The sequence below is a fragment of the Electrona antarctica genome, assembly GCF_951216825.1.
Source record: "Electrona antarctica genome assembly, chromosome: 19".
NCBI classification, from domain to species: Eukaryota; Metazoa; Chordata; class Actinopteri; order Myctophiformes; family Myctophidae; genus Electrona; species Electrona antarctica.
In genome coordinates, this window is record NC_136800.1 from 36,270,033 (window position 1) to 36,281,677 (window position 11,645).

At 38.6% G+C, this 11,645-nt stretch overlaps 3 protein-coding genes across 4 annotated transcripts in view; 1 reads left to right on the top strand and 2 right to left on the bottom strand.

Moving 5' to 3' along the window:
* samd7 (sterile alpha motif domain containing 7) overlaps positions 1-11,645 on the bottom strand; it is a 43,248-nt gene that overhangs the window by 29,884 nt on the left and 1,719 nt on the right. The window lies entirely within an intron of this gene.
* Positions 3,025-5,037, bottom strand: apoda.2 (apolipoprotein Da, duplicate 2; the record flags this gene model as incomplete). Its single annotated transcript, XM_079529336.1, has 4 exons — positions 3,025-3,263; positions 3,608-3,696; positions 4,199-4,320; positions 4,918-5,037. The coding sequence occupies 4 exons, from the start codon at positions 5,035-5,037 to the stop codon at positions 3,025-3,027; spliced, it is 570 nt and encodes a 189-aa protein (XP_079385462.1).
* Positions 8,460-10,597, top strand: apoda.1 (apolipoprotein Da, duplicate 1). 2 transcript variants are annotated; one of them, XM_079530021.1, is made up of 5 exons: positions 8,460-8,526; positions 9,128-9,261; positions 9,623-9,744; positions 9,826-9,911; positions 10,149-10,597. In XM_079530021.1, exons 2-5 carry the CDS (start codon positions 9,145-9,147, stop codon positions 10,397-10,399), a joined length of 576 nt encoding a protein of 191 aa, XP_079386147.1. In that variant the 5' UTR covers positions 8,460-8,526; positions 9,128-9,144; the 3' UTR covers positions 10,400-10,597. The 2 variants fall into 2 exon arrangements, with proteins under 2 accessions (XP_079386147.1, XP_079386148.1); XM_079530022.1 differs by having other exon boundaries at positions 8,487-8,526; positions 9,125-9,261.

Below are 11,645 nucleotides of genomic sequence, written 5' to 3' on the forward strand. Positions count from 1 at the left end.
GGTTCCCAGTTCGAACCCAGGCTCCCCCAGAGTTAGTGTCGAAGTGTCCCTGAGCAAGACACTGAACCCCTAATTGCTCCCGATGTGTAGGTTAGTGCCTTGCATGCTTTCCTCTGCCATCAGGGATATGAATGTGTGTGTAAATGGGTGAATGTAATGCACAATCTATGTGAAGCGCCTTGGATAAAGGTGCTATATAAATGCACCATTTACCATAGTCTTTGTATGAAATTCTCTAAAATGTAGGATTTGTGATACTCTGTATTATTCACTCAGATCATATTTGTGTGTAACAAAATAAACAGATGAACTCATCTACGTTGTTGTCTACAGGCCCTGCTGATAGGATGAAGCCCACCCAGGTGATTTTCCTGACTCTGCTGTGTATTCTGGCAGCCAACGCTCAGGTCTTCAAGCCTGGCAAATGCCCAGAGCCTGCTGTTCAGCAGAACTTTGATACAGCCAGGGTGAATATGGAGATTCTCTGTTTTCCTTTTTTAAGATACATGTTTGGGCTTTTATGCCTTTATTGATAGGACAGTAGGCGGACAGGAAATGGGGAGAGAAAGGATGAGGGGTGATAACCGGTTGTATGGTCAGCGGCGACTCAAGCAGATCTGAACAAACTACAACTTGTTCAGAACCGAGCTGCTAGACTGGCACTTCATTGTTCTACTCGCACAAATATTGAATATATGCATAAACGCCTGTCCTGGTTATCTGTTAAAAACAAACTCCATTGTAGTGTCCTCATGTTTGTTAGAAACATAATTTCTAAACAAACACCAGATTACTTCTTCAAACAGTTATTAAAATCAAGTGACAAACATAATCATAATTCAAGATGGCTGTGTTATGGCTGTGTTATATGACCTCTGCAGTATCTTGGCAAGTGGTTTGAGATCCAGAAGATTCCTAACATATTCCAGAAGGGTCAGTGCTGCACTGCCACCTATAGCCTGCAGAGCCCTGGAGTTGTTGGAGTCCTCAATGCAGAACTGCTGTGAGTAGATATTGTTCAGGAACCCGGAAAGGGAAGACTAGAAGCACATTCAGGTGCTCCTAAAGGGGAATTTAGCATTATAACATTCTGATAATTTGTCTTTTCCTTTTACCTTTAATTGTTATTGTTTATTCAGTGCCGATGGAACCGATAGCATGATATCTGGCACAGCCAAACCCAAAGACCCAGCGGAACCTGCCAAACTAGAAGTCACCTTCTTTCAGTGTAAGGATAATCTCAATACATCACAACCATATTTGGTAAGGTGTTTAGATGGTTTAGGTTTACCAAATCCCAATGTCTAATTTCCTGTTGTGTATTGTATTTTCAATAATACCGGTATACAAAATGCAGAAATGTATTGTACAAAACAGTGAACAAAGCATCCTTTTCTAAGAGGAATATACCACAACATGCTTTTAATTTGTGGTTTACAAATGAGTCTATTCAAACTATGCTGTTTATGCTCTCCCCTCTCCTACAGTCAAAGCCCCATCTCCGTACTGGGTGCTGTCCACCGACTATGACTCTTACTCTCTTATATACAGCTGCAATGACTTTGGCCTGTTCCATGTCGAATTTTCCTGGATGATGAGCAGGGAACCTACACTGCCTGAGGAGACTATTGAAGATCTGCACAGCCTCCTGACTTCCTTTGGAGCCAGTGCGGACAAGATGTCCGTCACCAACCAAGATGAGGCTTACTGTCAGAGCAAGAAACAGTAAACACACTTGGAGAACGAGGGTCAGACCTAGAAGTTTGAGGGGAGACCTTGTAACATCTTGTTGCCAATTCAAACCCCCAGCTGACAGAATCTGGGTGAGGAAATTGAATGACGAAGAACTGACGAAGAACTGTGTTATAAATGTGCCATTGCTCAATAGCACATATACAGTATTAGGTTCCAGTGAGAAATGTTGTAGTGCCCATTGTGTTTTGTACTATAAAAGAGCAAATGGTGCCAAGATAAATAAAGCTTAAAAGTATTATTGACTTTTCATTGTTCTGATTAAATCATCAAACATTTAATATTAGTGCAAGTATTTAGTCTTGTTGCATGCTTGCTCATGTGAATTTAAATGGCATGAACCAATGTAAATTAGTGGACCCTTCTAGTGTGCTTCAATGTATCTTATTGAACGGTAGTGAATAACAAAGACTCTGGTGACCTGTAATGTAATCATGTCAAGACTGTGGTGTACTCGTTTTGTCTTTTTTTTTTGTGTTTGTTTGTTTTTTGTCTGTGCATTGTAATGTCCGTATTGTGGTTCTTGTTGTTTTCCTATGTTATGTTGAAAAAAGAAAAAGGTGTGGTTCTATATACATTGAATTGTGATTGAACAGTTGTGAAATCTCAGAGCCTCAATAAAAATACATTGGAGAAAAGCGCTTCTGTTCTGACTAATCCTCCTAACTCATTGGATCCACAAAACTGTCGGTCAAACCACCTAACTCCACATTAATGGTCAAAAACCTAATTCCACTTGAGCTGTATTTGGGTAAAGTAATAATATAAAGTCACCATACCAACTTTGATGAGGCAGTATTGTGTTGTTCAAAAAACTTTTTTTTTAAAGACATGACTGGTTTCTGAGTGCAACAGTGGTCAAAGGATCCCTCCCTGCTTATAATTATTGCTATCTTTTTAAGCCTGGCCCTAAAGATAGATTGAAAAATATGTGAAACCCAACTTTATGTCCAATGATTTTCCCTTTTAGTACTAAAAGTGGTAAATGCCTTAAATGTATTTTAACAGTATAGTAACTTCTAATGTATATTGTATTAGACATAGACACCACAAAATCTTAGACTCATTAGATAAAGGAGAACATGACACATGCATTTATTTTCTACAGGTTTATTGCATTGTCTAGATTTCACAGACAAGGACAGCACAGTCAGACTCATAAGGCATGCAATACTCACTGCAGCAGGCCTTGTCGTGAATCTGAGTCATTCTGTATCTCAGAGGCCTGTAGGCTGCGAGTATGTGTGTGTGTGTGTGTGTGTGTGTGTTTGTTTACTCGAACATGGGGCGACAGTAAACCTCATCGTGGTTTGTGGTGAGCAGCTTGTCCACGCTGCCTCCGATGGAAGTCAGGATGCTGTGCAGCTCCTCAAGGGTCTCCTCTGGCATGACAGGCTCTCTGTACAGGATCCAGGTGTACTCCGAGTAGAAGGCACCATAGTCCCTGCAGCCGTACACCAGGGAGTGATTGTAGTCGCTGGAAAGCACCCAGTAGGGACCAGCGGGTTGGTCTGGAGGAGATGGGTGATAGTCATGGACTGATTGAATATCTCTGGACTCAAGAGTAGCGTGCAAATGCAAATGCAGCATAGGCGATTGACATTTTCTATGATTAACACACGTTTTGTGAGCTTGTAGATCAGTTATTTAATATTTTTTGAAAAACCTTTGTTTATGAAAAAACATTGAATGATTTAGAAGAATATTGAAAATATTTGCCCATAATGCCCAAAATAGTGACAAAGAGGTTAAAAATGTTCCACACTATCTGCACTGATAATATTTGACAGCTAAATAGTTGCTGTAAATTGAAAATGTTACAGATTGTGGTGCGTGACGCATTTGAGGTCCTTACTTTCAAAGAACCAGACCTCCAGCTTGGCAGGCTCGGATGGGTCAACAACCTGGGCAGTTCCAGTGGCGGTGCTAATGGTTCCATCAGCACTGAGAGCGGTAGAGATTTTAAAAACATATAAGGGAAAGAAAAGATGAAGAACCATAAAACAAAGTGGCTTGGACATTTGACTCCTTTAAAAGCCCTTTTTTATCCATACTTGTGCCATGATGGTTGAAAACATTACTGGAAGCTGAACATGGACAGTACTCACTATTTATGCTAAAGACGACTTGTTGAGGCCATTTTTTGCATGTTGACTCGAGTGATGATAGGTTAAGAATATCCCAGAAAGTGTATTTTACACCACTTAGTCAAGACTCAAGACGTCAAGACGCTTTCTCTGAGCCAAATAATACCTAATAAATGTGTCTTATTGTATCTAACTGCAAACATGACAGATGGTCACGTTTTTCACATAAAGGTCAGTAATTTGTGTGTTAATTGATCAATTTGTGGCTCAAAGAGTGTACAATTGTACAAATGACACTCTCAGAGTTGAATTAAGGTATAGGGCCATATTGTTCTAACTGTAGATGGTACAGTACTCACATCAGCTCACTGTTGAGCACGCCAACAACTGTGGGGCCTTTCAGATGGTACTCGGCAGTGCCACACTCTCCCCGCTGGAAAATGTTGTTCAGCTTCTGGATCTCGTACCACTTACCAATGTACTGGGCATAGCACACAACACAGAAGGTCATGTACAGTATAGGACACTTAAAAAACAAGTGATATTAGCTACAGCATGTTTTAGTAGATGAGATTATTAAAGCTACAATCCAAAAGTAGTTGGAGGTGTCTCCCTCTTCATTTGAGAAATGTAGACCCTGTTGGCCACCTATTGGTTGATAAGGAGTACTGCCTGAAGCTCATACTTCAGCAATATCTCGGATATCTCCCCTGGATAAACTTGTGGAGGTACTCTCCCATGCGGGATACGGTGGTTCAAGCCCCGGGTAGTACACGAAACCTACAGATTGCAGCTTTAAATAGTACAAAAGGACCCCAATGGAAACAAGCCATACGCTTCAAAAATTGAAAACTTTTAAATCCTCTTAGCAGACCTGGTATTGAACTGTACTTTCCTGTGCTTTTTTCTGCAAACTGCTAATAAAGTAGCCCGTTCAATCAATCAAAATTTATTTTACAGTATTCATGTACATTTGAATTAGTAAAGAAATGTTTGTGTTGCTCCGTAGCAGATATCAGATAGTAGCAAACACGAAAACCAAGGGCAGATATATGTAATACAGTATTTCCGTATTCACCCTGGTGGGATCAAAGTTCTGCTGAACAGCAGGCTGGGGGCATTTGCCAGGCTTGAGGACCTGAGCGTTGGCTGCCAGAACACACAGCAGAGTCACAGAAATCACCTGGATGGCCTTCATCTTCTCACAGAACCTGCAGAGAATATCAGAGGTTTTTACTTGTGAAGGCTAAATACAACAGAGCATAATTCATGATGTCGATAATGCAGAAATTATTTCAGACAAAGAATAATAGCTGAGGAAAGAGAGGATTTATATTCATACTTGCTCAGTGAAAATAACATTTAGTTAGCTATCCATTATTGGTTAGCTTGAAAATAACTTATTTTTCAAGATAACCAATATTGTTAGCTTGAAAATGTTAAGGAATATAAGATAAGAGAGAGAGAGACAAACGTAAAAAATAAGAGAGATAGTTGGAGGCCTTTACCTGTATGTGTTCAGGAGAACTACCTGGTTTCAGTGGGGTTCACACAGTTCACTATAAGTATAGGGGTTTGCAGATGACGTCACTGATTGCGTCCCTTCCCTCCTCCTTGTTGACATAATGTTGGTGTGAGAGTTGGCACCTGTTCAAATGGTGTTATTCAAACAATTCCACAGATTAAAGGTTATTGGATCAATCAGGTTATTATTTAGCTCTGTAACAATGCTTGTGACAAACATAAAAGATTTGCATGTGGAATATTATATATCGTTGTTTTTTTGTTTGTTTTGTTTTCACAATTTACTTTCACTTCATATTCTCAGTAGGCTAGGTCTAAATTGAGGTTGCAAAATACAGTAGGCACAGATTTATTCATATTGGACAATCAAATAGTTTTAGTTACTACAATACCAGTAATTCTGAAGATATCTGATGGTACTGTAATGTAAACAGAATAAATGATAAACACAAGAATACAAAAATACAAAGGAAAAATGTGTATTTAAAGGGATATTTCATTTTCAAACATATGGGGTCATTTAATCTACTGTGCACAGACATTTTTCTTTTCTTTGTTTTGTTTTTGGAAAATGAAAACATGAAAATGAAAAGTTAAAAAAAGAGTGTATTAATGGAACCAAATTGATCTGTAAAGGTTCGAAGTGCACTCTCAAAGTTACAGAACCATAAATGTCCACTTACTGTATAGTTCCCAAGCAGCAAAAGGTCATTGGGATTGACCAACACACTGTAAAACTGGATTACCAGCCTATAGGTGCCCAGACGGCTACGCCAGGCCTTCCCAGGCCAGTTTGACCACATGTGGATTGTTGTTAAAGGATAACCACTCACGCTATACAGTACTGTATGTGACGGAAATATACTCTGGCTAGCCACACGTTCCGTTCACCTCAGTTGAGATTTGTTGAAAATAAATCTTACTTAGCGGTATTCTTCATTGTGTGACTGGTTGATTCATTGAATACTTTTAACAATTTGCAAAAAAGAGCACAGGAAAGTACAGTTCAATACAAGGTCTGCTAAGATGATTTTAGGTAGGCTTTGACTTTTACTGGGGCCGGTTTTCGAATAGGCATCCATCTGTATTGCTCTTTGAGAGTGGTCTATGCATATGGCTCTATATGAAAGTGTGGAATGGGCCTCATTATTCTAGCTAAGTAGTTGGAATTCACAAAACAATTGTGATAAATGAGTTTCTCTGATGAATGCTGTAAATGATTTAATAGGTTTTTTACTTAATTGATACACTTCAAGGCTAGCTAAAATAGACTGATAGAACATGTATGAATATGATAAATATGACCACAATTACTACGGTATATGACTTTTACACTTGCACATTCATTCAGACTCTTTACTCTCACTACACCAAGTCCCCGACCTTGTTGGTTGTAGATTATTTAAGATATAATACACAGCATAATACAAATTCACCCAAATTCTCTATTATATTATATTTGTGCATTGTTAATGGTATATCATCCAGGATGTTTTACTCTTGCCTCTATTATTCCAAGAATGTAATACATTTTCATAATCTCTCAAAGAACCAATCCAGCAATCCTTACGGCACAGCATGCTAATTCAATCACTGTATTCTAATATGACCATTTATGTCCCTCAACAGCAGGCACTATTCCCAAGCGATGTGTTCATAAACACACACAACATATCCACACATGTTCACATGACTTAACCTATGCTTGACCCCCATGTGTACACAGGTAGCAGCAGCCTAGATTAAAGGCTGTTTGTAGTAGTACTCTGCTTGTCGTATTTAGCATTAGGTGTCATTCAAAATGTCCATCTCTGCTTTTGTGTGAAAACTTGACCCATGATTAAATATCATCTGTTTTAGGTTTTGTTAAATAACAATTTAGAAATTGTTGTTCACATGTCTTTTTATGAATTAAATGTCTGTCTGGAACAAACCACCTAACAAACCACCTACAAAAAAAATACATCCAGCTCAATATTAGGAGGTTTTTGTCGAAGAGGTTTTTAATACTTTTCATTGGTTCAATATTATTTTATATTGGTTCAACACACAGACGTAAAGGGTGTTCAATAGCACTAATTATTGCAAAAAAAAGAATCCTAAACCTCAAAGGAGTTAGGTGGGTTCTTCCAGACAGCAACGATATCTTTTCTGGTGCCGTTTTCCTGTACTTCTCGGGTTAAGCACTAATTAGTTCAAACACTAATATGTGCTTTCCCACACTTCACACCCGACATATCATACAGTACCTATTATTATTATTATTATTATATGTGGGATGCGCCTGGACCACAAGGCCAACGGGCGCCCCATAGCTTATAATTTAAACCCGCATCAACTTGCACATGGGCAAAAAGATGCCTTTTCCTTTAGCACTTAATTTAATTTGAATTGAATATTCGCTCCCCTGGACAATAGCCAGTGAGGTTGTTGCCGTGGTTTCCCTGTTGGCTAGGAAGCCCATATATATGAATATGCATTAAGTTCACATGGCCCCGTAAGTGTCCATTTTTCCTTTTGTACATTTGTACTGTATGGAGTCAACTCAATCATTTAGTTGGGGACCCCTGGAACCCCCTCAATAACCTCTAGGGGCCCCCAGACCCCACATTAAGAACTAGTGCCCTAGTAGTGAACTCATATAGAAATCACAGATTCCTCCATGTGTGTATGGGAGGTGGAATGACCATTGCTATCAATATTTAATAACAAAGAAAAAGTGGTCAATCTTGTGGTCAATTCTTTCTAAACGGAGCAGGAACCTATGTGACAGTTGACAAAATGTTTTTGTTTTGTCAACTCATTTGTTCACCGGAGACAGTCCAACAGATCTTGGCTCTAAACATTCACTTTCAATCAGGGTTCTGCAATTTGTAGCAATTTAAATAATAACTTTTGTAGACAAACATTTTCTGGAACTGTGCCCAGCGAACACGTCAGAAATCAAGGGACTTTTTTTGTTTTGTTTTTTGTTTTATAACTGGTATGTGGCGCATGACTCCAATTTGCTAATGCTTTACTTCATGTCCTAAATAAGGCCAGCTCTATACAAAGGCGGCAATTGATGACACAGGGAAGCAAAACCTTGCAGAGAGAACTGCTCTGTTAAATATTCAAGTGTTTCTCAAGGAATACACCACATCTTTACCATCGCTCCACATCGGTAAGGTGTACTTTTTGTTGATGTATGTAGAGATTTATGGTAAAATGGTTCAATGATAAATAAATCAGGAAAGCTTTATTTGTCAAAATTGACAGCGTTTCACTTATTAGCCAAGGCACCGTGTGAACTTTGAAACATCTCTTCTAGAAAGCCAGTAGAACTGCCACTCTGAAACATTCTTATTTATTTGGTCTATTCTATTTATTGGTTAGTAAAGATGGCACAAGATGGCACATCTTTGATAATCTCCAGTTGCTACTGCTTCCACACACAAATACCTAATCCATGTTCTATTTTCCTGCAATTCTCACTGGTAAATGTTTTGGAAAGACAACTGCTTGTTTAGCTCAAGCCTGATTTATGCAACAGTATCACATTCTTGTGAAGTTTCACTCAACAAAAATACAGATTTCAACTGCAATAAGTAAAAATATGACACTTTTTTCGCTGAAGAATAATTTATACACCATTGTATGACTATGTATAAATCATTCTTCGGTGACAACAGTTTCACATTTTCACTTAATACAGCTGAAAATGGTTTTAGCTTTACAGTTTGGTGATTGTTTTGTATCCCGTGGGTTCTAATCCTTTCCAGCAGACCAAAGCCCTGTGACTATGAGTCCGTCATTTGCTCTATTACTTCCACTCCTCCTCCCCCTCATCCGTGCCCAGGTGCCACACTGGGGCCCGTGCCCAGAGCCATCTGTTCAAGCTACCTTCAACATTAAACAGGTACCACCTGAGTTACATATAGAATATATTACCCTCGTATACCAATGCTGGGCAGACAGTCATTACGTTGATTCATTTTGTGGATGAAACCTTTTCCAACTTGAATCATAATTGCAAACCAACAAACATTCTTCCAACGGTGGCTTGCAACTTAGAAATACATACTGTAGGCTAAACACAATCAAACCATTCCGATAATTTGTAGATCTTTTTGGTTTGTCATTATAATATTCATTGTTGAATGGTTAGATGGAACATTACATTGATTATTAAAGGTAATGGATGTAGATTTGATTTGGTTCATTAGCAGCATCATAAAGCATAATGATATTTTCTGAATGCTTTTGTATTGCTCTTGTAGTTTATGGGGAGATGGTTTGAAGTTGCAAAACTTCCAGCCCAGTTTGAGAAGGGAAGGTGCATTGAGACCAATTTCACCATGAAGGCAGATAGCACCATTCGAGTGGTCAGCTCTGAAATATTGTGAGTAAAATACTATAATCACTTTTTTACACTTGAGTATTCTTTTAAACCGATGTGAAATTTTAATATACAATATGACAGAAAGGGAGAGTGTCGACGAATTGAAGGCATTGGAGTAACGGAGGACCTGAAGAATCCTGCCAAGCTGGGAATCAGCTACTCCTATGGTGAGCATGACATAATATGCCTAAATATTGATATTGTTGTACAGATAAGTAAAAATCAGGCTTTACATGACGCAAAACACAAAAGGACTTCATCTTCATGTTATGTGCTTTTTGATGAGGATCATGTGATGCACCTTGAGTGCGTTTGTGTACTGTATGTCTGTGTGTGTTGGTTATGGGTAAGTCTTCACAAATCCGTAGCCTATGTTCACCTGTGTTTACATGTGTATCAAACAGTGCTACCCTACTCTCCCTACTGGATCCTGGCTACAGACTATGTCAACACAGCCCTGGTGTACTCCTGCACAGATGTCTTGAGGCTTTTCCACGTCGACTTTGCGTGGATCCTGAGCAGAACACGAACCCTACCGGGTGCCTCCGTCGAGGAAGCCAAAGACGTATTCGTCAAGAACAACATTGACGTGAGCAGAATGGTTTCCAGCAAGCAGCAAGGCTGTGACAGTACCCCGTGGGACAGAGCTCTGTGAGCGAAGGGCAGCACTGGAAAGATGACACAAGATGGCACTGTTGACAGGGATTATTTGGGGAAATATTTTCTGTCGTGTTTTTTAATTACGTTTGACTAACTGTATTACTATCTTGTATTAGTTATTAAAGCATTATTTTTTCATTATAACAGCTGTCAATATTACAGATATTAAGTTACAGTATATGATATAATCTTATTAGGGTTGAGTAATTTGTCTCAAATTGAAAATACACTGCCCCTTATTAGTAAATAAAATCAGCAAAATCCATACCATGTGAGCTTAATTGATTTAAATACTGGTTACTTTCACTGCTGAGGAAACCTCAAAACAAACCAGGGGTTGGTGATGATCAAGCTATTTTACTATAGAGGCCTACTGTACTCACTGTGTACTGTACTGTGTAGCCAACTATTACAAACCATTTTAAAGAGTGACTCAGCCCCATACATTTGTAATAAATGTCCTGATCACAAGAAAATATGAGCCTAGAAACATTCAGCTAATGGACAGACAAAGTATAGAGTCCATGCAATGGACTTTAAGAAAAGTGAATAGTTGTTTTTGCAGTGCAGGGCAGCCATCTGCTCTGATGGTGCTGCATAAATGGAGGTGTTTGCAAAAATAATATCAGTGTTTCCATCATTTGGTAATGTTGCAGAGCCTTGAACTTCATCATTTACTTGTCTGCACTCCTTCAGCCATTGCTTCTGGAATAGTCTTTCCACTTCCACCGAGAAACGCTTAAAATCTTTAGAAGAGGCTCATATTATAAAGTACTGAAGTGGGCTACTGTATGGAGTAGAATTTTGTGGTACTTCACATGTTTACTTTACTACATTTCAGAGGGAAATATTGTACTTTTTACAGTACTTTATTTAGCATATTAAATCACATTTTAGATTCATAAAAATATAAATCAGCAAAATTATAATTATTATATCAGTCTATTCAAATCTATATTACATAATTTTCCCCCCACATTTATCGTAATACCTATTCTACTGAATACATCAATAAGAAATTCACAAGCCCAGCAGTATAAAGTGACACACACACACACACACACACACACACACACACACACACACACACACACACACACACACACACACACACACACACACACACACACACACACACACACACACACACACACAAGAATATAAATAATTGTATTTTACAATTTCTTTGATGGCCTGGGATGTGAATATTCACATTTCATTTGATTCAATTTAATGACTCT